We start from the raw sequence: 27,487 nt of genomic DNA, 5'->3' as shown, positions 1-27,487 counted from the left end.
GTCCCGCCCTGGCGCTGAACTGGCTGGGCGCGCGGCAGCCACTCCTGCCGAGGCCCCGCCCCCCTCCCCCACCCCCGCCTTAGACAGAAGTCGGAGGCTGGCTGGTGCAGCGACGTTTAATGGCATTTCTTAGAAACGAAGCCCATGCACAAGTAGAAAGTGCTCGTGGGGCCGGCGGAGGCCCCCACAGCGTCCGGGAACCACGAGCCCGGCCACGCAGCCCTCCCCGCGGCGCCTTAAATAGACTCTTCACTATACTCTGTATGTTACATATTTACAAACCCCCTCCCTTCAGGGGATGGGGTGGGACTCCGCAGCGTGTTCCTATATACAGTCTCCCCTTTGGCCCCGAAGTCGGTGGCCAGGGTCGGAGTGACGGGGGAAGACAGGGCCAGAAAGGGAGGAGACGGACGCAAACATGCGGAGTCGGGTGGGGCACGGTCAGCCCTGAAACACGAGGGGCGAGCGCCGCGAAGGCAGAGGTGGGGCCAGGCCGATACATTCAGAGACGCGTCGAACAAATAAATAAGGCAATTCGGGAAAGGGGCGAGGCGGGTGCAGGCCAGGAGGGAGCTGTGGAGAAGGGGCAGGCAGGGCTCCGGAGGTCACAGCTGAAGATGCAGGTATGTGGGGGGTGGGTCTTCTGGAGCCAGGGACCAAAAGGGGGGGCACGACCCAGAGGGAAGAGGAGCTGGGGGGTGGGAGCGGGAGCTCAGCACTTTGGAGGGGGAGGCGGGTAGAGACCTCGGAAGATCTCCAAACAAAGTGACGAGGAAAGCTGCCGACAGGGGGCTCCTCCCCCAGAGAGCCCTCTCCCTTAAGACTGCAAGGAGCGGCCTCGAGAGTGGGGAGAGGTCAGGTGGCCAGGCCAGGCTGGGGAAGCCCTTCCAGCTCCTGGTTCTGCTTCAGTTCCCTCATCCTGCAGAGAAACAAGGAGTCGAGATCAGCAGATCTGGGGAGGTGGGGTGATGGAGGTGGCTGAGCAAAATCCAGCCGGAGAAAGGATGGCTACCTGTGTCGGCAGCGCCGCAGGAATCTCATGATTTTCCGGGCTGCCTGGTCCTGCTTTTTGGTGAGAAAGGAGCCTCTGGCAGAAGGAAGAAAAGATGAGGAAAACTCACACAACACTCAGGCATCCCGTCCTCAGCCCTTTGGGACCCTAGCAAGGAAGGGCTGGGGGCAGAAGGATGGGCTGGGAGCTGGGGGTCGATGGGCCATGGCACGGATGCAGTGGGCAGGCACAGGGGGCCAGGGGCTGGACCCCTACTTGTTGCGGGGAGGGAGGCTGCCCGTGGGCCGGCGGCGGTAGGAGCGGTAGTGCTGCTGGATGAGCACTGCTGCTCGGCGGCTCTGCTGAAATCGCTTCTGTTCGTAGTAGCTTCGGAACTTGCTCTGGATCAGGATGGCCGCCTGCGTCATCTTCTTATAGAGAGCAAACTGTAGGAGTGGGGAGCAGAGGCGGGCTGAATTGGAGGGACAGAAACCAAGCCCCTGAGGGTCACCCCAAGTTCAGCTGACGCAGGTCTCTTTCCCTAATCCACACGCTCGTGGAAAGGCTTGAATCACCACAGACCACCTCACACCCGGATCTCGTGCCTAATACCTTAAGTGCAATCCAGGTCAGCTTGTGGAGAGAGAAGGGGAGTCAGGGTTCCAGCAGCACTCTGGATGCTCTGGGCTGGAATGGGTGGGTGTGGTTGGTTCTGCTTTAGAGGGAAGGGACTCACCTGCTTGTACTTCCGGTAACAGCGCTGGATCACAGCTGCTGCTACCTCCTGCTGCTCCTTCAGCCACCGGCCCTGAGGGGAAAGCAGAAGTGTCAGCACCTTCAAAACAACAATGCGGTGCCATCTCACACCTGTCAGCATGGCTGTCATCAACAGATCAACAAACGACAAGTGCTGGCGAGGATGCGGAGAAAAAGGGGGAATGCAGACTGGTGCAACCACTGTGGAGAACAGTATGGAGTTTCCTCAAAAAACTGAAAATGGAACTCCCATTTGACCCAGTAATCCCACTCCTGGGAATATATCCCAAGAAACTAGCAACACCAATCAGAAAGGATATATGCACCCCTATGTTCATAGCAGCACAATTTACAATAGCTAAGATTTGGAAACAGCCTAGGTGCCCGTCAGCAGATGACTGGATCAGAAAACTGTGGTACATCTACACAATGGAATACTATGCTGCCATAAAAAAGAAGGAATTCTCATCATTTGCAGCAACCTGGATGGAATTGGAGAATATTATACTAAGTGAAATAAGCCAGTCAATGAAAGAAAAATACCACATGATCTCACTCATTTATGGATAATAAAGAACATTATAAACTGATGAACAAAAAGATAGATACAGAGACAGTAAAGCATCAAACAGACTTTCAAATTACAGGGGGAAAGTTAGGGAGAGGTGGGGGAGATAAGAAATCAAACGAAGGACTTGTATGCATGCATATAAGCATAAACAATGGACGCAAAACTCTGGGGGGTGAGGGCATGTATGGGTGTGGGGTGAGGGGGGGTTAATGGTAAGATATGTACACATATAATACCTCAATAAAAAAAAAAAATAATAAAAAAAGGCAGAAAAAAAAAAAGAAGTGTCAGCACCTAAAGGCCCACCTCACAGACATGTGACCTGTCCTTCCCACTGGCCTGAGGTCCCCTGACCTTCAGCCCAAGGCCACTTTGGGTGCTGGCCCTCCCTCCCAAAGTCCTGGGAGTCCACAGTCTGCCCTGACTCAGTGTAATAATTTCCCGGGACCTCCCAGCCTCCTGACCTTGTACTTTCGGAAGGCCGTCTGGATGACTCGGGCTGCTTCGTACAGTTCCCGCTGCTCATGATCCGATAATGTCAGCAGGGCAAAATCACTCTCCATCTTGCCACTGGCAGATGCAGAGAGAAACTCTGCCCAGGAAGGAGCTGGAGGGACCGCCAGGCGTCCCCGCTCAAAGGACAGTTCGCTGTAGGGGTAGGGAGAGGGCAGTCAGGGGCATGTGAAGTCCCTCTTTTGCCCGGGGGTTGCTGTGAAGGGACGGCCCCACAGTGGAGCCTGGAGAGCCTGGCTTCAGAGCTCAGCCAGATTCAGTGCCCTTCTCAAAGGCCCGCAGGGCCTCTCCAGAATGGGTCTTTGGCTGTGGGGAAGCTGCCTTCCCCTTCCCCTCTCCCCTCGAACAAGAACCTGGAGGCTTTGTCCTAAGCTGGTCACCTGGGAGGGGCGGAGCTGGGGAAATGGTCCACATTCTCCAGGTAGCTGGCCAGCCAGGACATGGTCTCGCTGAGCCCCAGGGCCCCTGTCCGCTCCCGCATTGAGGCTCCAGCCTCAGGCAGCCCCACAAAGCCCTCTCGCTTGATCCGCTCTGGTGTGGCTTCGATGATTTGCTTGGCCAGTGAGATCATGTCCACCTGGATGGAGAAGCGGGGTGAGCCTTGGGGGTCCCCACTGCCAGATGTTCCTGCCCTGACACAGCTGTAGCCTCAGTCCCCTTCCTGTCTTGTTCCTCCTCTCACCACCAGATGAGGCATCAGGGATTGCTGTCCTTTCTAACCCCATCTTTCTCAGCCACTATTCCAGATTCATCCCTTTGTACTTACTGGGCCTCCACCTGTGTTGAGACATTGCGGAGAACATAGGATAGGAAGGACATACTCCAAATGGAGAGTCAAGCTGAGCAAATGAAGGATTTAGCCTTCCAGGCTGACTGCTTACTGTCCTACCCAGGCCTGGCCCACGTAAGCACATCATACCCACAGGTTTGGCCATGCCTGCCACCCCCCCGACCCCGCTTCAGCTCTCCAAGAACCGGCTCGACCAACCACACGACACCGTATGGAATGGCTGCAGCCTGGCTTTCACTCCAGTCCTGACGCCTCAGCACTTCCCGCTGGCCACAGGGAACACAGCCTCCCTTGTGGGATCTCTAAGTTTTTGTACTTCAGTGCTACCCCGACCTCTCCAACCCATTAGCCTCTCTAAAGCCGGCACGTCCTCCGGTTCTGGCTGCTACACCTAACGATTTACTCTCACTTATTTACCCCACAAGAGTTTCTTAGCTTTTACTATGTACAAGCTTCCTCCTCACCAAGTCATTGCCAGATACCTCCATCTTGCCAAGCTCTCTCTTCCACAACCCTCCCAATTTCCCTCTGTCACTCTGGTTCCCCAGGAAGCTTGTCTCTTCATGGATCAACAGGTAACCCCTACAGTCCAGCTCTAACTGAAGATATTCCCCAGAATTTTTAACCTCTGATGCCTCATGACTTCTGAGTCAAGCTCTGATAGAAGTTAAGCAAAGGATTACCTTGCTTGTCCAAAAATGAGGGTAAATAGCTGCTTCTTCCCAAACTGAAGCACGACTCTGTCTGTTTCATGGACTAGTCGGCCTCCCCCACCCCTGCACCCCTCTCTCTAGCCCTCATAATTCCACCACATGAGCAGTACCGGGATCACGTCCACAGCCGGGGGGCTGTAAGCTTCCTCTGGAGCAGCCCCTGCATCCAGGGCTGGTGGGAGAGGAGGTGGTGAGGGCGGGGGCCCTTTGGGGTTGGTGGCTTCATAGTCCATGAGGAGGAGGGGGGCCTCTGGGGCACCAGAGGAGAGCGGGCCGGGGGCCATCTCCATCATAATCTCAGAGGCTGGCCGAGGAGCTGGGGGAGGACTGCCATCCGGGGCACTGGAATAGGCTGATGTGACAGAGAAAGTGCCATCGGACAGCTCTGAGGGCGAGGAGACACTGCTCAGACCTGGAAGGTAAGGGAGGGGGTGAGGGCAGCAGGGGCCATCTGCCATCCCTTGAGTCACCCACCTGCCCATCTTTGCTGTCCGTCTGCCTGTCTGTTCTTGCTAGTATTCTCTCCCCTTCCCTGCCTCCTCCTCGATTTCCCTCCTCCCCCACTTTGTCTCCCACGCTTCAGCTTCCCCTGGCCTACTGTCTCACCCACACCCCCTCTTAAAAAGGTTAGGGATAACCCTCACCCGTGTCTGGACTGGAGGAGGGTGGCGACAGGGCCAGTGGGGGCTCAGCCGAAGCCTCCTGCCTCTGCAGTTCCTCTAGGCAGCGGGCAAGGCGCACGTGGCCCCGGGAGTGAGCCACCGACAGGGGGAGGCGGCCCAGAGAGTCGGGAATGCTCAGCGCCTGCCGATTCCAGCGGAAAAGGAGCACGGCAGCTTCCAGGTGCCCCAGGGCACACGCCCACATCTACGGGGAGACAGGGGGGGGGGCAGGAAAAGGAGGGAGGGGAGACAGGGGAGGGGCAGGGAAAGGACGGAGGGGGAGATGGGGGAGGGGCAGGGAAAGGAGGGAGGGGGAGACAGGGGAGGGGCAGGGAAAGGAGGGAGGGGGAGACAGGGGAGGGGCAGGGAAAGGAGGGAGGGGAGACAGGGGAGGGGCAGGGAAAGGAGGGAGGGGAGACAGGGGAGGGGCAGGGAAAGGAGGGAAGGGAGACAGGGGAGGGGCAGGGAAAGGACGGAGGGGGAGATGGGGGAGGGGCAGGGAAAGGAGGGAGGGGGAGACAGGGGAGGGGCAGGGAAAGGAGGGAGGGGAGACGGGGGAGGGGCAGGGAAAGGAGGGAGGGGGAGACAGGGGAGGGGCAGGGAAAGGAGGGAGGGGAGACAGGGGAGGGGCAGGGAAAGGAGGGAGGGGGAGACAGGGGAGGGGCAGGGAAAGGAGGGAGGGGAGACAGGGGAGGGGCAGGGAAAGGAGGGAGGGGAGACGGGGGAGGGGCAGGGAAAGGAGGGAGGGGGAGACAGGGGAGGGGCAGGGAAAGGAGGGAGGGGGAGACAGGGGAGGGGCAGGGAAAGGAGGGAGGGGGAGACAGGGGAGGGGCAGGGAAAGGAGGGAGGGGAGACAGGGGAGGGGCAGGGAAAGGACGGAGGGGGAGACAGGGGAGGGGCAGGGAAAGGAGGGAGGGGAGACAGGGGAGGGGCGACAGGGGAGGGGCAGGGAAAGGAGGGAGGGGAGACAGGGGAGGGGCAGGGAAAGGAGGGAGGGGAGACAGGGGAGGGGCGACAGGGGAGGGGCAGGGAAAGGAGGGAGGGGAGACAGGGGAGGGGCAGGGAAAGGAGGGAAGGGAGACAGGGGAGGGGCAGGGAAAGGACGGAGGGGGAGACAGGGGAGGGGCAGGGAAAGGAGGGAGGGGAGACAGGGGAGGGGCGACAGGGGAGGGGCAGGGAAAGGAGGGAGGGGAGACAGGGGAGGGGCAGGGAAAGGAGGGAAGGGAGACAGGGGAGGGGCAGGGAAAGGACGGAGGGGAGACAGGGGAGGGGCAGGGAAAGGAGGGAGGGGAGACAGGGGAGGGGCAGGGAAAGGAGGGAGGGGAGACAGGGGAGGGGCAGGGAAAGGAGGGAGGGGAGACAGGGGAGGGGCAGGGAAAGGAGGGAAGGGAGACAGGGGAGGGGCAGGGAAAGGACGGAGGGGGAGACAGGGGAGGGGCAGGGAAAGGAGGGAGGGGAGACAGGGGAGGGGCAGGGAAAGGAGGGAGGGGGAGACAGGGGAGGGGCAGGGAAAGGAGGGAGGGGAGACAGGGGAGGGGCAGGGAAAGGAGGGAGGGGAGACAGGGGAGGGGCAGGGAAAGGAGGGAGGGGGAGACAGGGGAGGGGCAGGGAAAGGAGGGAGGGGAGACAGGGGAGGGGCAGGGAAAGGAGGGAGGGGGAGACAGGGGAGGGGCAGGGAAAGGAGGGAGGGGAGACAGGGGAGGGGCAGGGAAAGGAGGGAGGGGAGACAGGGGAGGGGCAGGGAAAGGAGGGAGGGGAGACAGGGGAGGGGCAGGGAAAGGAGGGAGGGGAGACAGGGGAGGGGCAGGGAAAGGAGGGAGGGGAGACAGGGGAGGGGCAGGGAAAGGAGGGAGGGGAGACAGGGGAGGGGCAGGGAAAGGAGGGAAGGGAGACAGGGGAGGGGCAGGGAAAGGACGGAGGGGGAGACAGGGGAGGGGCAGGGAAAGGAGGGAGGGGAGACAGGGGAGGGGCAGGGAAAGGACGGAGGGGGAGACAGGGGAGGGGCAGGGAAAGGAGGGAGGGGAGACAGGGGAGGGGCAGGGAAAGGAGGGAGGGGAGACAGGGGAGGGGCAGGGAAAGGAGGGAGGGGAGACAGGGGAGGGGCAGGGAAAGGAGGGAGGGGGAGATGGGGGAGGGGCAGGGAAAGGAGGGAGGGGGAGACAAGGGAGGGGCAGGGAAAGGAGGGAGGGGGAGACAGGGGAGGGGCAGGGAAAGGACGGAGGGGAGACAGGCGGAGGTGAGGCCCGAGGCCCTTTCTCCCGGCAGCCCATCTCCAGTCCCTTGTCCTCCCCACTCCTGCAGGCCTTCCCTTCAAAGCCCCTCCCGTCTCCCGCCCCACATGCACCGGGACCACGGCGTCCTCACCAGGGGAGTGCAAGAGAAGTGATCCACGTTGAGCGGGTCAACCTCTTGCTCCAAGTCCAAGCTTCCGGTCTCCACACTCCTGGGGGGTTTGGGGAGGGACAACAGAGCCCAGTTAGGGGCAAAGTGGGAAGCCAGCTGTCTAGAAGCACTACAGTCAGTGGGATGAGGCAGTCAGAAATGAATAAATGTGATGGCGGGGGCGGGGGGGGGGGTGACGTTGTTGGGAGCGTGTGGAGGGATTGAACAAAAAAACGAGAACTCATGACATGGACAACAGTGTGGTGATTACAGCATGGGGGGGGGGGGTGGCCGTGGAAGAGGGCATAGAGGGGATCAATGCTGATGGAAAAATAAATAAATGTAAGGAGGTCAAGAAGTCAGTGTTGTAGCTCAGGGGATGTTAAAATTCCTCCCAACACACATCTTCCAGCCCCTCTTCCTTCCCAGTGACTCCAGCTCCCTCTGAGCAGGGCTTCAGTCCCCGACACTTCTGTCCCAGTGGCTGCCCAGTTCCCGCCCCGCTGCCCCTGCTCACCGCCACTGGCTCAGGGTCTCGATGAGGCGGGCGTAGCCCTGGGCAGCGGCCAGGTGCAGAAGGCTCATGCCCCGGAAGGGGCTTCCGTGGGCCAGACGCTCAGGACCCCTCCAGGTGGAGCGTGGGATCATGCTCTCTACCAAGACCACTACCCGTGCCTCGAACCCGGGCCCCTGGCCTTCATCCTGCAAAACACACAACCTTATGCAGAGAACTGAGCATCTGGTCCTCTGGCTTGAGGTGGCCTTGGCCATCCCATACCTGGCCTCTCAGCTTCTCACTCGGCCCCTCCCACACTTCTCACTCCAGGTTCCCACCACAGAGACTCTGAAGGCCTGTCAGTTCTCCCGTTCAAGTTCCTGGATGTCCCCTAGTCCCACAGCCAACTTCCTGCAGACCCTCGGCAGCCAGACCTCACAGCCCTGGCCCGTGTTGTGCCTTCACATCAGCTCAGGTCAGTGCCATATCCACAGATGCTTCTCCCCTTCAGAACCCAGAGTCCTTTCCCAGTCTTCTTCCTTCAGAAACTCAGGACTCCCAGAGCACTGAACCCCAACCTCCTGGTCCCCTCCCCCACCCTCTCCTTCACCTCCACCCTTCTTCAGACCAGAAATAGTCTGAAGCCTGTCATGCCAAGAGGGTGCCCAGAATAGCCACTCTTGCCACAGGGCGGGGGTGGGAGCAGGGTGACGTCAGGGATTAGGGAGGAGGGCCGGCTGAGGCGGCGGGGGGTGGGGTGGGGTGGGGGGACGACGGGAGAGTGAGAAGTCACACGGAGAGCCATTTTCTTTAGGAAGACCCTCCCTCCACTCACTGGCTCCCTCATGGAAGTACCTGCATCGGAGGCCCATCAGGACCCTGGCCAGGTGCCTGCCCAGCTGCTGCGATCTCTGCCATCCGCTTCTCCATCTGCTCCAGCCGCTCCAGTATGGACATCCGGAACTGGTTGTCTGAGGGGGAAAGGGTATGGGAGGTTGTGGGCAGGGTCTAGGTGATGTCCTTAACACAGAACTGGACCTATCCCAGGATCTGGGAGGTAAAGACACTGAATCATATTCTTACCTCTTCTCCAAACAACAGCCCCTTTACCCACCCACCTTTGAAACTCAGTCCTTAAGCTAGGGCTCTTAACACTACTCATCGACCCAGGACCAGAATCCAGAACCACAACTGTGTCCTTCGAGGCACGGAGGCAGGAGGAATTCCCACACAGTATCCAGCCCGAACTGCTCCGGAGCAGACACACACTCCCTCAGCCTTCTCCTAGGTGAAAGGCTGTCAGCTCTTCCCCAGGCACTACCTCTGTCCCCCATGCTGGGGCTGAAGGACTCTGTTAGCCCCAAACAGCTCAGGAACTGTGATTTGAAAAGCACCGCCCCTTCCTCCTGGCCCCCCACAGCTGTCCACAAAGAGGATGGTGGGGAGGGAACGTGACAGAGATGGATAGCCATCCATTCCTCCTCCTCCCCTCACCCCATGCACAAATACACACGCGCGCACACACACATCCCAAGCTATATCTGTCCCCTCTTGAGATCACACAAGGACAAGGAGGAGGGGCGGGAGGGGATCAGAGCCATGGAAAACAAGCATCAAGAAACAGGCTGGAGGTCAGGGATGTTCTGAGATGCTAGGCAGAAGGGGCCGAGGCATAGAAGTGATGGTGGGGAGGAAGGTGGAGAAGGATGAGCAGAAACCCTTGTATAACAGGAAGGAGAGAGAGCAGAAAGGATAAACAAGGTGAAGAGAGGAGAGAGAGGACGAAGGAAAGCTGGGGACTGTACCAAACAGCAACAAGGAAGAGAAGAAGAGGGGCAAGTTAAGACCCTGGTCCAAGGAGAAATGAACGAGGGAGGAGCGATGGTATAACTGATTAGGCAGGGACGGGAAAGGAAGGCGAGGGGCAGGCACAGCAGGACAGACAGAACAGGCCCGGGAGACCTGGCAAGATCCCGTGGTAGGCTGCGGGGCAACCCACACACAGCCCCCTCAAGGGGCCGCTCAGGGAGGTGAGCCAGGACGAGCCCGGAGGGAGACACGACAGGGTGACCGCAGAACCGAGGCACCCAGAGGCAACAACAGAGACACCCAGAGGAGAAGGCAGAGAAGCGCACACCCTGAGAGAGAAGCAGGAGCGGAGAGAAACAAATTCTCAAAGCCAGTGCTGGATTTAAATAAACACACAGCCCAGCCAGCACAGCTCAGTGGTTGAGCATCGATCGACCTATGAACCAGGAGGTCACGGTTCGATTCCTAGTCGGGCACATGCCTAGATTGCAGGGTGGATCCCCAATGCGGGGCGTGCAGGAGGCAGCCGATCAATGATTCTCATCACTGATGTTTCTATCTCTCTCTCCCTCTCTGAAATCAATAAAAATATACTTAAAAAAATAAATACACACATACACATGCATGTATGTATGCCTTTGTGTGTTTGTATGAGAAAGCACAAACATGTTATTAAAGTGGTAGATATTACTGAGTAGTAGTATCGGCAGTTTTCACTTTTAGTTTGTGCTTTTCTATAATTTCCTGTAATAAATACCTAACTTTATGGAGAGGAAAACAATACATGTCTATGTGTATGTACACACTCGCACATCCTATGTATACTGCTCTAGGCCCTGTCCCTGCTCCCGCCTCGTGGCCTCGCTTGCCTGGATCCCATCCTTTGGGACGGAGAAGGCAGGGCAAGAACTGCGACAAACAGGCTCCGCAGGGAAGAGGAGGGAAGGGAAGGCTGCTGCTGCATTTAGAGATGACCAGTGAAGCAGGAGCTGAGAAAAGGCTGGTACACATGGGCTCGGGGGTGGCCCTGAGTGCTGAGGGGTCTAGGAGTGGCATGCTCCAAGGTTGTAGGGCCCAACACTTGGGATCAGAGGGCTCGCTACTTACCATCTAGTGACAGCCAGTCGAGCTGAGTACTGGGCAGGGACAGGAATCGGCGGGCTCGATACTCAAAGAGCACAGAGGCAGAAAGGGGTCCCTCCCGCCCGGCCACCTGCAAAGACACCAGCCCTACCTCATGGGCTGGGGAGGGCAAGGTCAGTGAGAAGGGCTCTCCCCCCCGCCCCCCCCCCAGCGCCTTCTCTGGCCCTCTGTGTTGGAGCCACAGATGGTCATTTCATAGTGAGCTTCCCGGCTTCCCCGCTGTGGGCCAAGAGGCTGCTGGCTTCGGGGGCCTTGGCACTAACTGGGAAGGGATTCCATTCCTTTGAGAACTCAATACCTGCTATGGGCCAGCGACCCCTTGAACTCTAGACCCTGTAGTTAAGGATGTTTGTTATTCGGCACCAAGGCCTGGAAGCTGAGGGTCAAGAGACACCTATACTTGTAAGTAATTTGATGGTATATAAACCCCTTGGTCTCCTAGAATCAGTGTCCAGACATCATGACCCTGTTACTAAGATGGGAGGAAGGAATCTAGTGAGAGCGATGTCCCAGCTATGGCCTTGGCAAGGAAACCATCAGGCCCTGGTCCCTGATGCACCATCTGGGCACCACTGAACAGGGCTGTTGAGATGGGGGAGAACACACGTTCCAACAACAAAGCTGTCACCGTGCTACTGGTGAGCCTTGGGGTCCCACAGTCAGGCTGACTGCTGAGTGCAGGGTCGGGGGCAAGGTTGCTGGCAAAAGGGCAGAGACTAGAAGTTGCTCTGGCAGTGACGTCTAGACCAGCACTGTCCAACAAAACGTTCCTCAACGATGGAAGTGCTTATCTGCACTGCTCAATAGGGCAGCACTGGCCAGGTGGCTACTGACCACTCAAAATGTGGTTAGTGTGACTGAGGAACTGAATTTTAAATTTTACTTAATTTTAATTGATTGCAATGGGCACATGTGGCTAACGGTTATTGTATTAGATGGAAGCCAATGTCCTTCAGTCCCAAGATTGGTGGGAGGAGACCAACATCTCTCCCTTTTCATTCTTCTAAGAGCTAGACTCTGGCTCTAAGGCCGGAACAGACATCAGAGACTCCCTGGGTCAAATGCCTGACCTTACAGGAGGGGAGGCCAAGGACCCGAGAAAAGAGCAGACGTATCTAAGGTCACGAGTCCAGTAAGGAGTAGATTTCTTGGACCGGAACCCAGACCTTCACACCTAAGCCCAGACTCATTTGCCTGCTGGAGGACCGTGGGACTCAGCCTCAAGACTGAATGCTTTGTGCTCTCAGGAACAACTCAACACGTTTGTCCCCAGTGCTTCCAGAAGTCCTAAATGCCATTAGCTAGTCCCTTCCCCCACTCGTCCCATCCCCATACCGGGACAGTAGCAGCGTAAGACACCAGGCTGGACAAGTGATGCTGGCACTGCGATGTGATCAAAGACACAGGAGTAATGCTCGGAGGCCTCCGTCCAAGGACCCGTGATGAGCACCTTGACCCCACCCTGCAGACAGAAGTCAGAGGGCCCTGTGGCTAGAGCTCTGTTGGGTATTCATTCACTCACTAATGTAGACTCTCAGGCCCTGTGCTAGAGTCTGGTGGTACAGGCACTGGACAGGACCCCCTGGGATAAGGTCAGCTAGTCTGTCCCTCCTCCCCAACATCCCTGCCCTCCACCTGAGCCTGCTAGCCTCACCCAAGGCTACCGACTCATTTGCAGACAGCTGTCATCAGAAGGAAGTCCTTTTTTAGGCCCCAACTGTAGTTCCTCCTTCCCCTTGCTAGGGCAGCATAAAGCAGAACTTCCCTACTAACGAAGACAGTCTTTTAGCTTCCCAAAGTCTGCAATCACATCCCGACTATGTTTCCTCGTCTCCGCACTAAGTTGCCCCAATTCCCTCCCTGTGAAAGTCACCAAGGGAATGAAGTCCCTGGGCACTTGGGGACTCACACAACCACGTGGGATGGGAAGGGAGGGAGAGGGTGAGTCAGAAGGACTATGGAAACAGGAAAGAAGCCACACTGTGGAAAAATAGAGGTTGGGAGGAGAGCTAAGCAGCCATGGTAACTAGGCCCCATACCATGGGGTAAGAGGGACGGGGATGAGAGACTCACCTCTGGGTAGGACCACTCTGGGGAGAAGTCTGTGATGGTGCTAAGAGCAGGTGAGAGCTGGGGGTTTGGGGCAGGGATGCTTGGAGCTTCCTCACTGATGAGTTCTCCCATAAGGTCTGGGAATGATGAAAGACTGAAGGGCTCCAGCTCGCCAGCCCCACTGGCTCCTCCAAACAAGGCCTCCCCTCTTCCTCCCCTGCCCGATGGCTCCGAGGGGGCTGGTGAGGGGGGTGGTGAAGGAGGGGGTGAAGGTACGGGTGGGGCAGGCCCCTGGACCTTAAGGTCCTCTCCACTGTCATCATCTTGAATGAAGAAGCAGTTTCCTCTTCTCCCACCCCCTACTGACGGTGGAGGGGGACCCCGAGCAGCTGCCTGGGGCTCCAGGGCAGCAGCAGGCTCTAGGGCAGGACAGGGGGTATGGGCAGCCTCTGCCTCCGGGAAGTCTGGGCTTACCCCCTGCCCCCCTCCGTATGTCTGGCCCCTCTGGGGGCTGTTGAGAAAACGATCAGGGTCAAAGGCAGGGCTGGGAGGAGGAGGTGGGGCAGAGGGCTCAGAGCCGACAACCACTGCCAAGCTCATGGGAGGGTGCGGATCAGCCTGGGGAGCCAGGTGCCTGGTGGGCGTCAAGCCCCCGGTACGCTGCTCCAGTCCGGTCAGGAGGAGGATAGCGGTGCCTCCCCTCGATGAACCCCCTCGAGAGGTGGGAGGGCTAGGTCTGATCTCTAGGGGTTCTGCAAAGCCTGAGGAAGAGGAGGAGGAGGAGGAGGAAGATGGGGAGGTATGTGCCTTGGGGAGCTCTGGGGGAAGTGGGGCTATCAGTGGAGGGGGCTCCGGGGGATGGGGATGGGGGATAGAGGTCAGGGTTAAAGCGCGGGGCTCCACTTTGGGAGAGATGATGCGGTGTTTTGTGCTGCTGCATTTGTGCGTAAGACTCCCGGAACCTGGAATGGAAAGTGGCAGGGAAGAGAGAAGAGATATGACACATCTTTCTCCATCATTCCCAGGCTGGGGAGGGGGCAGGGCTAGTATGTTCCCCAACTCTTCCTCTGTGCAGTCCCTTTGCAGGAATCCCAATCTCCCACAAATTCCTCTTCAACCTTTACCCACCCCCACCTTTCCCCACACCTTCCTGTAGTTCCTGGGACTCCGCTATATACTAGAGATGTAAGACTGATTATGGCCACTGGGGGGCAGCAGAAATAATCCTCCTTCCTCATGTTAAACAGGACTGAAGGAGCATGGGGTGGTGGGGGCGACAGAGGGCTTGGAGGAAAGGTGAGAAAAATAGGTGAAAGCATAAATAAAAGGACAAAAGAACAGAACTAAGGGGGTACCAATTAGGAGTAAAGCTAAGGCTGGGTCTAAGTGGTAGTGCTGGGGTGGAAGGAGTTGCTAAGGGTAGAAGACAGATAGAAAGCTGGGCTGCCAAGACTCAAGTAAAAGGAGCCGGGGTCAGTGTGCACCCAGATGGAAGGCATGCAAATCCCAGCAAGAGAGATACCCCCTGGCTTCAGTGCAGTGTGACTAGACAGGACGAGAGCTCCAAAGTCGGGGTCACTCACCAAGGCCCCCACTGCAGAGACAGGCATGGGTTCGTGGTGCAGGCTTGGTCGGGTGGGTGTCCAGGATCTGCTGCACCAGCTGCTCTACAGAGAACTCCTCTGTCCCGTTCCCACAGCTCCACTTGATGCCATGAACTAGAGGAGAGGCGGGGGGAAGTGCTATGGGACCCCCACAAAAGTCCCCAGAGCACCTTGACAGCTCGGCTCCGTCAAGCACCTGAGATGCTCCAAGACTTCTGGCCAGGTGCAAAGAGGCCAGCAGCCTGGAGACTGCTGGCATTTGTAGTTCGCAGCTGTCCCTTCTCCATTTTAGAACTCACCAGGAGGCCTAGCACCCCCGCGGGAAAGCACCCTCTGGCTTAGAGGGACATGGTCACCCCACAGGCTCCTGGTGCCTCTGGGAGGGCCCTGTTTCCACTCTCCCTTGGAGCACTGTCCTCGCCCTGCTGCCTTACACATGGGCTTCAGCTGTCCCAACAGCTCCTCCCGGGACCACTTGAGCCACTCTCGACGGTCACTGCTGATGGAACAAAAGATGGGGCTGCAGCCCTTTCCACAATCCTCCAGGGCTGGGACGTTCAGGTAGTGCACAAGGACGATGTCAGGGTTCTGAGGGCACAAGGGCACACACAGAGCACCATGGGGTCCTGAGATCCAAGGGCTCGGCTTCCTAGTCTTCACTTTTTTCCCAGGCACCCCCAACTCCATCCCCAAGTTCTGGTTCTCTCGATCCCAAACTCCCTACCTGCCAAGCTCCTTTACCCACTCAGAACTAGTCACCCCTCACCGCACCCTTCCAGACCCCATCTCCCTCAAAGAGCCAGGAAGAGGGTGCCTCCCGGAGCGCTCCCGTCCTCACCTGGAGCAGCCAGTAGCAGCGCCGATGGAATGTGGGGACGATGGAAGAGTGAACGTAGCAGCCATAGAGACACTGCCAGGAGACAGGCTGGGGTGGGGGGAGGGCTAGTCTGCTCCCCAACTCTTCCTCTGTTCAGTCCCTTTGCAGGAATCCCAATCTTTCCACCGGTTCCTCTTCAACCCTTACCCACCCCCCATCTCTTCCCCCCACCTTTAAAATCCCAGCACCCCAAATCATGGATGAGAGGTAGGAGAAGGGAACACTGGGACCAGGGCCTTAGGATGAGGATCACATTTGAGATACAGGACTATCTAGAAATCGGAGGGCAGGGCAAGAACACAACTGAGATGAGGAGCAATGATTTGGGGAAGATAAACCTGTGCTTAGAGGTTCAATACCTGGACCCCTGAGGGAAATGCAAGTGAGGTGAGGGGACTGGGCATTGGTGTCCTCCAGGGGAGGCATAACCTAAGGGCTGCAGAGCGGGGACACGGAGGGAAATGGGGTGTGGAGGGTGGGCTATCAGCCAGCTGCTGCAAAGCGAGTGAGAAGGGAGGGTGGCGAGGCAGACCATGGTCCCAAGTCCTGACAGGGCTGGAACCCAGCTAAGGGTTGAGAAGGCTGGGCCAGGGCAGATGAGCTGGATGCCTCGCTTACCTCCATGCCCTGGACCTTCAGCTTCATGTGGTCCTCTCGGGTGGTCTTCCCATCCTTCCGCTTCTTCCAGAGGTAGCCATCCTTCCGGTATTTCACCTTCTTGCGGTTGTAGAGGATAATGGAGCCATTCTGAGGCCTGAAGACGGTAGGGTTGGCCTTGAGTTCTGTGAACAAAACCCAGGACCCCTGCCACTCGCCACCTTCACGAACTTTCTCACCTTGTCTTTGGGGCACAGGATAGCCACTCCTCATGCTTCTCAAAGGTGATCAAGTAGGATGCAATCTCCTGTAGAGGAGGAGGTACTCAGGTGGGTGTCCCCTGCACACAGTCTCAGACTGGCCCCTTGGCCACCCCCTCAGGGTCACTCTCCACTGAGTTCTGGCAGCTGGTGGAGGATGCTGCCAGCTATCTGGACCCAGCAAGGCTCATGCCCTTCTAAGAATCCCAGGTTCCACCCAAACTAAAGTCTGACCTCTGGAATTCCATCAGCCTGACTCCTTCCCTCCCTTCCAACTGGGGCTTTTACCTTGGGGCCAGACCCAAGCTCTTCACCATTCTTTGTTCATCATTATTTTACTCTCCAAATTCCACTTTGGTGCCACTTCCTGACTCAGAAAACTTCAATAGTTTGACATCACCAGGAATTCCAGATTCTTCAGCCTGACTCCAAGGTTCTCCCTGACCAGGGATCAAACCGTCGCTCCTACGTTCACACTGTTCACCCATATTGCACCTTCCATTCCTGCCAGACTGAACCACTGACTCTTCCCTGAACTTGAGCTGAGCAGCAATATCCTCAGTGTTAGTGCTGCACAAGCCTGAAGTGCCACGTACACATCTCTTTGAGTCTGGAAATCCTAGCCATCCTATAGTCCAAATCCATGATCTCCATGAAGCGCTGCTGACCTCTCTAGCCCTAATAATCACACACACACACACCCCTTTTGACTGACAGTCCTCTTCTAGTCCAATAATCAAATCAATAATGATCAACCACCAAGTACATACAAAGCACTGGGTGTAGGGAGCACAGAAGGTGTGTAACACAGGACACGCCCTCCAGAAGGAGCAAGCGTAAGTGGTGGTTAAAAGCAGGAGCTCTGGAGCGAGTTAGAGAAGTACACGAGGTAAGTCATTTCCTCATCTATACCACGGGGATAACCGTGCTTGCTCTATAGACGGCATCATCAGAGCTGCAGCATGAGATAGTGAAGGTCAAGTGCTTAACACAGTACCCGGTTTGTAAGAAATACTGTAAGGTGGTAGCTATTATTCTTACTCAGGTGGCTATGCCAAGAAGTGAGCTCCTACAAGATGCAGGTCTTTGTACCTCCCCTGGGGTCCCCAAAGAGCCGGGAATAGTACCCTGCACGTGGGAGTGTGGACAGACACAGGAAGGCCCTCATTCCCTCTCACCAGACCCCGCTACGCCCTGATCCCCCAAGCTCCCTAGGAAACCTCGTTTGTATTCCACCGCAGCCGCTCTGGAGGCAGCAGTGGACATCGAGGAAGACACTCCAACAGCTTCTTCGGGAGAAAGATCTTCAGGTGGTGGCTGTTCTCTAGAGGGAATTAGAAAGGAGGGCTTAGGGTGCTGGCCTAGGGCAAAGGGCTGAATCCAGAGCACGGGGGGGCGGGGGGGGACTGAAACAAGGAGAGCAGGGAGTCCAAGAACTCCGGGCACCACAGGGCAGGGAGGGAGGGAGGTTGTGGTCCCAAGTGGGAACCTGGATTGTGAACTCACCAGCAACCTCGGTGGTGTCCTTGGTACTCATGGTGAGGGCTCCAGGGGCAAGGTCACCCCTGGCCGGAGGGGCCGGGGGGAGGGGGAGTCTGTGCTGGGGTAAGAGAGAACAGGTCATGGCCGAAGCCCTCACACTTATCCAGGAGGAGGTGGGAGAGGCAGTGCAGAACTGGGCCATGGGAAAGAAGAGGAAGAGAGGAAGGAAGGGGATAGGCTCTGATGTGAGAGTAGAGCCAGGGAGTGGGGGAGGGGGAGAGCCCAGGCCTGGTGCCAGGAACCAACGTGAGTGGGGAGCCACGACAGAAGAGTAATCAGGAAGAGTCGGGTGGAGTGGGGGTGGGTGGGGGAGGGGAGACACTGGCGGGGCTGGCGTCCTACAGTGTAGGCTCTGGAGGAGGCTGGGGCTTTGGCGGGGTCAGGTCCTGGGGACTGGGACTCAGGGCATCCGGTCCTTGGAGAATGGTTTGGCAAATGAGAGCCTAGATGCTGGGGGTTGGGCGTTGGGCGTTGGGCAGGAGATCTAAGTCCAGTGGAGAGCGAGGCCTTAGAAGACACACCCTGAGTCCCTTCTCTATTTGATTTATCCAAGAGGAAAGACAGATCTGATAACCGATCCTAACCTCTCTCTCTGGTCCAGGATGGTCAAGGCCTAGGACAATCTGGGATATTCACCCACGACCCAGCTTCCCACCCTCAGGACAACCCAGAGGCTGACAGCCCTCTCCACCCCTGACCCACCTCTCTCCCACCCTCCCCAAACCCTCTGCTGCCCCCGGCCTCCAGCGCACCCTACACCATCTACACCCCGGCTCCAGGAGCCCCCACCCTCCTGGGGGAACAGATGGAGCTGGAGGAGGCTGTCAGCGCGGGCTCCGCCAGGTGTCCGAGGATGAAGAGGGGGAGGAGGCCCCTCCGAGCTCGGCTGCGTGGGTTGGGTAAGGACTCCGCCCCAGGGCGCAGGTGCACAGTCCGGGCTAGGCTGCCTACTAGGCGCGGAGCGGGCCCAGGGGCGGCCCCCACGGTGGGGCGGTGGTCCCCAGAGAAGCTCCGAGCTGGGAGGGTCCTGCCTCCAGTCCGCAGGGAGGGAGGGATGTTCGGGAGAAACTGCGGAGCAGAGTCCGCGGGCGCGCGGCGCCCGAGGGGCAGTGGGGATTCGGGGGTCCCCAAGGCAGTGCCCGAGCGCAGGTCCGCGGTGGGGCCCTCTGCGGAGCGGCTCCCCCTGGCGCGGGGGAGGAGGACGGAAGCGGGCAGAGGAGCGACGGGAGGAGGAGCGGGGGTCTCCAGCGCGGCGCGCCGCGTCGGGACCGGAGGAGTTGCGCCCCCTGGCGCGGGGGCGGAGAGGCGGGCAAGAGGCCCTGGCTCTTACCTCCCGGGGTCCCGCAGGTGACGGCGGCAGCGGCCATTCTACCCCACACCGACCCCCCCCAGCGCCGGCTGACAGCGGCGTCCGACGTCACTGCGCACGGGGCGGGGCCTCCCAATTAAGGGGAAGAGGGTCGCGAAGGGAACCTGGGTGCTGCAGTGGGGCTCCGGGTGGGGCGCGGGTGGATGGACTCACTGCCGGGAAGTCCCTGAGGAGGCAGCGGTGTGGAGGGCAGGGTTCCGGGGTCCCGGAGGCGGAAGCTCGCCCACTGGCGTGACAGTGGGGCGCGGTGTCTGTCCAGTGCTGGGCGAGGAACGCTGGACTGGGGGGCAGACTTTTCTCGCCCAGGGCGACTCCTTGGATTTTGGACCCAGCCCGACTTCATTGTAGCTGGGTCTTGCCCACGAGCCTTTCCATCCCTGCTTCCCGGAAAGACGACTCCGGGCTAAACTTGTTTTCTTTTTAATGAAAGACCAGGGGAAAGAACACTGCGGGGAGCAGGCTGGGCCCACCGGCCTGGGGAGCTGCCGAGAGGGGTGGGTGGAGATGGGAGGCCCAGGGCTGCTGGTGCCTAGTGCAGAGACGCGAGGGGAAGCTGCGAGAGGCTAAGGACGGGGAAATGCCTTTGGGGTGATTCCAGCGACGAGGAGGCGGCTTGGGTCCCTGGGGCAGCGCTAGCAAGTTGGATAGGCATGGATGGTTTCTTTACCATCCAGGGGCCTTCTTTAGGCTGCGGAGACTTTATAAGGGTTCTTCCTTATTCCTCGGGCAGCTCCATCCCCCAGGTGTTGGAAAGGGGGTTCCCACGGGCTCTGACGGTGCTGCAGGGGGTCAGAGAGCTCAGCTGCCTGGAGAGGAAGGATCCCTCCTGGACCAGGGGGCTCCAGGGAGACCAGAGCAGCTGTAAAGAGGAGGAAGATGGAAAAAGAAGGAACTAATGGAAAAGTATGTCCCTCCAGATTTCCTAGTGCCCATACCCCGATACCCCCACATCTCTGATTTGTTCCCCTCAAATCCAGCAAGCCAACTTGGCTCTTGGCTTCCGATGCCTCTCCATGCAAGACCAGGCATCCACACCACCCTCCATCACCCCTCCAAGTTCCTCTCCAACCAAACCTGGGCCCTGCCAGGAGGGAGGAAGTGGTCTTCTTCCTGTGGGTAGGTTGCCCCCTCCTCTTCCAGATCAGGGCGTTCACTGGTGCTGGGGAATCCACAGCTCGCCTCGCCAGGCACCGGCGGCTCGGCTGCAGCGCCACAGCTGCTCCACTGGGCCTTCTTTAGTCTGTGGAGATTTTAGGCTTAGCAGAGGTGCCTGGAGGCCAGGCTTCCTGTCGCTCCATCTTCACCTTTCTGTCCTAAAATACTTCAAGCTGGGACCCAGGGGCATTGTCCTTTGACTTCCAACCCTCCACTCCCACTGTCTGCTCCCCTCAGACTGAAGTATTTTTAGTTCAAGGACTCAGAGGTGACCACTAGCTGCCCACTATCCTCCAGATCTCTGGAGTGCTTTCCTGTGTTTAGTGATCCAGTTTCCACTTCTTCCGGCTCAATGGCTCACCCACCATCCCTTAGTTCCCTCCTTTCCACATTATGGAAACTCTGCTGCAGTCCCACCAAGTTCATGATTCATTTCCAAACAACCTCCAATTCCTTCAAAATCCTCCACCCCTTCCTTAGTTCAAACCATTCTGCCGCCAAACCCTGCTAGGCTCCCGGAGCCCAGATGTCTCTCCTTACTCATTGATGATTCTCTGTCGCCTCCTTAGATCCTCCAGGTGGTAAGTGACAGCCCTTACTCGGGCTGGGATGCCCCCAGGTCCCTGCATTCCTGCCAAATACGACCTCCTTCTCTTTCTTCTGAAAAGCATCTCTGGGGGTGGGAGCCCCTCAGGGGGGTACACGCCAGGCTGGGAACAGCCAGTGGCTCTCTGTGCCAAAGAAGGGGAAAAGGAGATAGATGGCAGAACTGGGGCTCTCAGGGGAGCTTCGACTGAAATAGGGAGTCCGGGGTCTTGGGAAGCTCAGATCACGAAAACAGCTGTGATCTGGAAAACACGATTGATAGAAAGGAGGGCTGGTTCCGTGCTTTGGTTGGGGGACACTGGAGGGAACGTGTAATAGGAGAGCTGGGGTGCAGTTTTAACTGGGAAGTACTGAAGGGCAGAAAGTCTGTCATACCAGCAGGGATGGGATGTACTGTTCTTCCATCCAGGTGGAGCTGTGAAGCACAAAAAAGGCGGCTAAGTGCAGAGAGACACCCCCATCCATGTTGTTTCTCTAAAGATCTCTCCCAACCACCTATTCATCTGGCATTCGAAGCTACAATGTCCATGAACCAGTGAGGCAGTTATTCCCAGACTAGTGCATATTGCCATAAAGCTTTTCCCCCTTAATCCTCACCTAAGGACATACTGTTAGTGATTTTAGAGTGAGAAGAAGGGAGAGAGAAACATTGATCGGTTGCCTCCTCACTTGTGCCAACCAGGGATCAAACCCGCAACCTGAGTATGTGCCCCCACCAGGGTTCAAACCTGTCACCTTTCCGTGTTCCAGCCAACTGAGCCACACCGGCCAGGGCTATAAAGCTTTATGAGTGTTAAAAATTGTACAGCCTCACCTTCCTACCTCCAGTTAGTCCCCATTTTCTCCATTTCTACCCACCTGGGCCTTTGACTAAGGTTGTCCCAGAAGATGTCTCCATAATGCTGGGGTGTCAGTCTGAGGCTCCGGGAAGGCAAGCTGGGGGGTGAAGATCGGCTGACCACCCTGGAAGACCTGAGGTAAGGACAAGGGAGGCTAGGGTCTGGCTCTTCCCTTACATCTACTCACCCCAGGGATTCAGAGGCCCTGTCTATTTTATTTATTTTTAGTTAATCCTCACCCGAGGATATTTTTCCATTGATTTTTAGGGAGAGTGGAAGAGAGAGAGAAGGACAGAAACATCTATGTGAAAAAGACACATCGATTGGTTGCCTCCTGGATGTGCCCCGACCAGGATCCCTGGGCTGGGGAGGAGCCTGTAACCAAGGTATATGTCCTTGGCCAGAATCAAACCCGGGACCCTTTGGTCCAAAGGCCGGCACTCTATCCACTGAGCCAAATGGCTAGGGCCAGAGGCCCTGTCTTTCCCTGAGACCATACAGCTACTCAGACTCCCTCAGGCTCTGTCCTCACTTAATCCATTCTAGCTGAGGAAGGTGGTAAAGCCTCTGATTTGAAAGGAGATGAGGGTGGAGATTGGCTATTGTTGAGCCTCAGATCTCACTGAATCTCAAGCTTCTACACCCTACAACCAGAGAACATCATATTTAGCAAGCGGGGCTGTTAAATAGGAAGGCCCAGCTATCAGCTACTCAGATGATGATAGGTTAATGCAAGGATGCAGGAGAGCAGAACCCCTGTTTACTCCTGCTTCGTCTCCCCTATCTCAGAAAGACTATCTTTGTAGGTGGTGAGGGAGGTACAGAGCTGTTTGATAACAGTGCTCAACACCTCCAAAGCCTGCAGATTAAATGACTGCTCTCCTGCTCTCTAGGAGGAGAGTGTCCAAGGGCTTAGGCCTGAGCCCTGTATCTTCTCCATTTCCATCCCTCCTTAGGTGATCTCACCCAGGCCCATGGCTTCATCTCCCCCTGCCCCTATAACTTTAAATACCACTAATGACTCCCAAATCTGATGACTCCCAAATCTGTATTTCCAGCCGGCTTCTTTCCTGAACTCCAGACTTACAGGTTCAACTGCCCACTCAACATCTCCTTAGCCTTCCCATCTCACTGAAAGGCCTCTGATGCCCAGTTGCTAGAGCCCCAAACCTGGTATACCTCATTTTCCCTCACCTCCCAAATCTATCAGCGAGTCCTATCAGTTCTACATTTAAAATATACCCAAATTTGACCACTCCTCCTCATTTCCACTCATCACCATAACCCAGCTCATCTTCCACTACACTGCCTGGACTATTGCAATGGCCTCTTCCTCCTCTTCTTCTTTCTATCTGATCCCCTACAAACTACTCTGCACAGAACAGCTTGAGTGACATTTTAAAAGTGATCATGTGAAATGATGTATAATTTGAGATTTACTTCAAAATAATCTGAGTAGTAGGAGTCTGGATGAGTATACAGATGAGATGATTATCCATATAATGACAATTATTGAAGCTGAGTTCATTATTGCTACCTTCTCTACTTCTATATTTGTTTGAAATTTTCTGTAATAAAAAAGTTGAAAAAAAAGCCTGCAGTCATTTCCTTGCTTAAAAACTTCCACTGATTGCCCTAGCTGGTTTTTCTAGTGGTTAGAGCAGTGGTCGGCAAACTTTGGCTCGTGAGCCACATGCGGCTCTTTGGCCCCTTGAGTTTTTAGTAAAGGCCAGCTTAGGAGTACCCCAATCCTCTCTAATAAAATGGTAATATGCAAATTAACCATCACTCCACTACATAAGCCATGCCCACCAGCCAAGCCACGCCCATCAGCCAATCAGGGCGAGTATGCAAATTACCCCCAATCCAAGATGGCTACAGCCACAGAGAGCAAGGTTTCCCAGGTAACAGAGCAAGCCAAGCTTTCCATAGCCGTTGCAGGCCTAAGCCTCCACTCAAGCTACAAAGTTTCAATTGTAGAAGGTAAACAAATTGAAACAAATGGCGGCAGAATGGAGCTTGAGAGAGCAGGCCAGGGTTGCCGGCGGCAACAGGGGAAGCAAAGCTTTCTGACACCCTGGCCGGGCTCACCCGCTTAAGGCTACAAAGTTTCAATTGTAGAAGATGAATTAACTGCCCCATAAATGGCTGCCGCCCCAGGCTACAAAGTTTCAATTGTAGAAGGAAAATAAATTCCAGATACCAGGGCCTCCCCTTGGGTTGCCAGGAGGCGTGGCCGGCCTGCAAACCACCACAGGCCCCTCGCTCAGGCTGCCCCACACCCCAAGGGAACCCCCACCCTTATCTGTGACACCCTTCAGGGCAAACCAGCTGGCCCCCACCCGTGCACCAGGCCTCTATCCTATCTAATAAAAGAGTAATATACAGATTGATCATCACTGCAACACACAATATAGCTGCCCCCATGTGGTCAAAGATCCTGCCCCCATGTGGACACAAGATGGCCACTACAAGATGGCCAGCAGGAGAGGGCAGTTGGGAGGCACCCGGCCTGCAAGGGAGGGCAGTTGTGAGGGACCAGGCCTGCAAGGGAGGGCAGTTGAGAGGGACCAGGCTTGCAAGGGAGGGCAGTTGGAGTTGATCAACCCTGCAGGAGAGGGCAGTTAGGGGTGACCAGGCTGGCAGAGGAGGGAAGTTGGGGGCAAACAGGCTGGCAGGGGAGCAGTTAAGCATCAACCAGGCTGGCAGCGGAGTGGTTAGGGGGTGATCAGGCTGGCAGGCAGAAGCGGTTAGGGGCAATCAGGAAGGCAGGCAGGCAAGCAGTTGGGAGCCAGCAGTCCTGGATTGTGAGAGGGATGTCCGACTGCCCTATTTTCCTATTACACTCCTGTTTTATTTATTTTTTCACTAGTTGAAATTATGTTTATTTGCATATTCTGTCTCCCCCTAAACGGGCAGTCGGACATCCAGATTGGAGAGTCCCAGGAGAGGGTACAGGAGTCCCAGATTGGAGAGGGTACAGGCTGGGCTGAGGGATAACCCCCCGCCGTGCACAAATTTCGTGCACCGGGCTTCTAGTTAAGTTAATAACAATGTACCTACCTATATAGTTTAAGTTTAAAAAATTTGGCTCTCAAAAGAAATTTCAATCGTTGTACTGTTGATATTTGGCTCTGTTGACTAATGAGTTTGCTGACCACTGGATTAGAGCATCGGTCCGAGGACTGAAGGGTTTTAGATTTGATTCTGGTCAAGTACCTACCTGGGTTGCAGGCTGGATCCCCAGCCCTGGTCGGGGGCATGTGGGAGGCAACCAATTGATGTGTCTCTATCACATGGATGTTTCTCTCTGTCTCTCCTCCTCCCTTCCACTCTCTTTAAAAATCAATGGAAAAGATATCCTCAGGTGAGGGTTAAAAAAAAAACCCCAACTTCCACTGATTTCTACTGTACTTGGAGTTAAATCCAAACTCTTTTCTTTTTTTTTTTTTTTTTTTAAATCCAAACTCTTTTCAATGGCCTATTAGGTCCTCTGCCTAACTGTCTGAGTTTACTTTCTATATTTCCCTGATCCCTAAGTTTCCGTTACACTGGCCTGACCCTGGTCCTAGAAGATACCAAGCCTGTTTCTGGGAGCTTTAAAAGACCTGCTATTCCTCCCTGGCTGGTGCTCCCCAGGGGTCAGAGCCACGGCCCTCACGCTGAAGGGTCTTGGAGTTTGATCACCAGCCCCAGTCAGGCCTCGTGCAGGAGACATTCAATCAATTCTCATTCTCTCTCTCTCTCTTCCTCTCCCCCTCTCTCCCTTCCCTTCCAAAGAAGTAAAAAAATAAAACCTACGATTCCTTCTTCTCCCCAGTGGTTCTTATCAGACTGGCCCCTTCTCATTGTTCAGATCTCAATTTAAATTCACCCCCCCAGAACAGTCTTCCACAATCACCTCACTACATTCTATTTTCCTATTACACTCCTGTTTTATTTATTTTTTCACTAGTTGAAATTATGTTTATTTGCATATTCTGTCTCCTCCTTCTTGAATGTAAGCTCTTTGAGCAGGACCCCTGTCTTCCTACTTGCTGAATCCCTGGTGCCTAATACAGTGCCTAGAACAATGCAGTGTTCAAAAATTATTTGCTGAATAAATTAATGAGTCATCAATCCCCTGAGCCCAGGCATTCAGCTTCTTGTTCCCTTATTTCCAACTCTTCTTAGGAAAGAGCCCAGGCGTGCAATCTTCCCTCCATCCTGTCCCTATTCTCCCCAGTGGGTGGGGACGACTCACTTGGCAAAGGGGATGAGGTTGTCTCCATCTTCCTGCACCTGCATGACTGGACTGGGCTGGCTGGCTGGACTGAGCCGCTTCATTGGTGCTGGGAGGATAATGAAAAATGAGTCATTCACTCATGTAAATGGCTGTAGGGATGAGACCAGTAGCAGACCTAGAGATTGGAAAGAGGATACTGGGTCCTGAGAAAGGAAAGAGAGCTTGAAAGGTATTCCTAGTGCTGGACATGTCTATTAGCTGAGTATACAGGTTGAAGATGGAGAGCCTAGGAAATGTGGATGTGGTAAAAGATAAAGGAGAAAATAAATTTTCTGAAGCCAAATGTATAGAGTAAGTGAAATTTACAAATGGCAGTTAAGTTACTTAATTATGAGATGATGAAATGAAAAGGGATGGCAGGTGGAAACTAGATAGGACAGAGGTTTTTGTGGATTGTGGTATGGAATTGGTGGTTGGGGGCAGTTAGAGAATTGAGGGTTGGTAAAAAAACAACAAACATCAGTTAAGTGTGGACAGAGTGGTCAATTGGTGACAGGGAAGGAGGGGGCAGTTGGGAAGGTCTATGGGTAAAGGTGAGCAAAGGTCAGTTGCACAGAGCCAGGGGTAGGGGGAGCCAAATACAACCTGAGAGCCAGCTGGGATGTAAGGATGCTAGTTGCAAGAGTGCCTGTCGGAAACATAAAAGAAAAGGCCAATTGGAAACTTTACCCAAGGGCAACTACAGAAGGGATGAGGAAGCAGTTAGGGGAGGTGAAAAAGAGGATGTGTAGGGCTGAGGGGGCATATGGGATAGCGTTGGGCTGGAAAGGCAGGAGGGGTCTAAATGGGATGTCCTGGGCCAGAGGGTGAGCTGACCTCAGGGGTCAGTTAGGAGCTGAGGGCCATTCGGACCTCGGTAGTTGGGTCTCCATGGGTGACCTAGACCTAAGGGGCAGGACGGGGCTTCAGGAAGCTGGACGGAGTCCTCAGCAGCTGACCAAGGGTGCAGTCAAGGCCTCACCGGGCAGATGAGGGCCTGAGGGGTCTGGGCTGCGGGGAGAGGGTGGGTGGCCCTGCCTGGAGGGGAGGGCGAGGCCTGTGTGTGGCTTCGCCTAAGGGGGCTAAGGCGACCCTTGCGTGGCAGCCACATTGGGGCCTGGGCAGGCCTTCTGGGGCAGCGAGTCGGAGGACCGCATGTGGCCCCTGGTCGAGGGCTCCTGCCTGAGGGGCCGGTCGGGGTCTGGAGGGGCGGCCTGGGCCCGCGGCGGCGGCAGGAGCAGAGCGCCCGGGGGCTGGGCCGTCGCTGCCCGCACTGGGCCCGGGCACCTGAGGCAGCTGCGCGGCGCGTTCTAGAACGCCAGGCCTGGCGGAGCCGGGGGCGAGGCGGCGACGGGACAGGGGAGGAGCCGCCAGCACCGCGCGCCGGGGGCGGGGCCTGCGCGGAGCCGCCTCCTGGGCGGGGCCCGGCGAGAAGCCCCGCCCCACCGAGCGCGCCTCCGCCGCGGCCGCGGGCGCGGGGCTGGCCTGGGTCCCTG

General features: G+C 56.5%; 2 protein-coding genes across 10 annotated transcripts; both read right to left on the bottom strand.

The window, feature by feature from the left end:
* Positions 1 to 780: 780 nt before the first annotated feature.
* On the bottom strand, positions 781 to 19,203 carry CAMTA2 (calmodulin binding transcription activator 2). 4 transcript variants are annotated; one of them, XM_079797515.1, is made up of 22 exons: positions 19,089 to 19,203; positions 17,723 to 17,816; positions 17,437 to 17,540; positions 16,196 to 16,263; positions 15,978 to 16,113; positions 15,321 to 15,407; positions 14,917 to 15,070; positions 14,462 to 14,596; positions 12,900 to 13,840; positions 12,162 to 12,288; positions 10,791 to 10,925; positions 8,730 to 8,845; positions 7,896 to 8,080; positions 7,361 to 7,439; positions 4,979 to 5,201; positions 4,445 to 4,746; positions 3,212 to 3,408; positions 2,783 to 2,966; positions 1,728 to 1,799; positions 1,268 to 1,437; positions 1,013 to 1,087; positions 781 to 919 (listed from the first exon to the last, which is right to left on the bottom strand). In XM_079797515.1, the coding sequence occupies exons 2-22, from the start codon at positions 17,751 to 17,753 to the stop codon at positions 856 to 858; spliced, it is 3,585 nt and encodes a 1,194-aa protein (XP_079653641.1). In that variant the 5' UTR covers positions 17,754 to 17,816; positions 19,089 to 19,203; the 3' UTR covers positions 781 to 855. The 4 variants fall into 4 exon arrangements, with proteins under 4 accessions (XP_079653641.1, XP_079653640.1, XP_079653642.1 ...); XM_079797514.1 differs by lacking the exon at positions 19,089 to 19,203 and having other exon boundaries at positions 17,723 to 18,483; XM_079797516.1 differs by lacking the exon at positions 19,089 to 19,203 and having other exon boundaries at positions 15,321 to 15,392; positions 17,723 to 17,776.
* INCA1 (inhibitor of CDK, cyclin A1 interacting protein 1) lies at positions 19,202 to 27,487 on the bottom strand (the record flags this gene model as incomplete). 6 transcript variants are annotated; one of them, XM_079797527.1, is made up of 8 exons in its annotated part: positions 27,279 to 27,487; positions 26,598 to 26,640; positions 25,971 to 26,058; positions 21,747 to 21,860; positions 21,264 to 21,303; positions 20,823 to 21,013; positions 20,202 to 20,367; positions 19,202 to 19,986 (listed from the first exon to the last, which is right to left on the bottom strand). In XM_079797527.1, the coding sequence occupies exons 3-8, from the start codon at positions 26,051 to 26,053 to the stop codon at positions 19,843 to 19,845; spliced, it is 738 nt and encodes a 245-aa protein (XP_079653653.1). In that variant the 5' UTR covers positions 26,054 to 26,058; positions 26,598 to 26,640; positions 27,279 to 27,487. The 6 variants fall into 6 exon arrangements, with proteins under 6 accessions (XP_079653653.1, XP_079653648.1, XP_079653652.1 ...); XM_079797522.1 differs by having other exon boundaries at positions 26,829 to 27,315; XM_079797526.1 differs by having other exon boundaries at positions 19,203 to 19,986; positions 27,174 to 27,487.

Source organism: Cnephaeus nilssonii, assembly GCF_951640355.1.
Source record: "Cnephaeus nilssonii genome assembly, chromosome: 19".
Lineage (NCBI taxonomy): Eukaryota > Metazoa > Chordata > Mammalia > Chiroptera > Vespertilionidae > Cnephaeus > Cnephaeus nilssonii.
The sequence above is the reverse complement of the archived record's forward strand: the minus strand, read 5'-3'. Positions and strand labels throughout refer to the sequence as shown.

What these genes read in the sequence shown, in the direction of transcription:
- CAMTA2 (XM_079797514.1), bottom strand. Translation starts at nt 17,900, where the DNA reads ATGGCCCAGTTCTGCACTGCCTCTCCCACCTCCTCCTGGATAAGTGTG. An exon ending in CAGAGTGGTCCTACCCAGAG is followed by an intron (nt 12,289 to 12,899) that starts GTGAGTCTCTCA and finishes TTCTGTCTGCAG; the next exon opens with GGTGGGGTCAAGGTGCTCAT. An exon ending in CTGATGGGCCTCCGATGCAG is followed by an intron (nt 8,081 to 8,729) that starts GTACTTCCATGA and finishes TGTGTTTTGCAG; the next exon opens with GATGAAGGCCAGGGGCCCGG.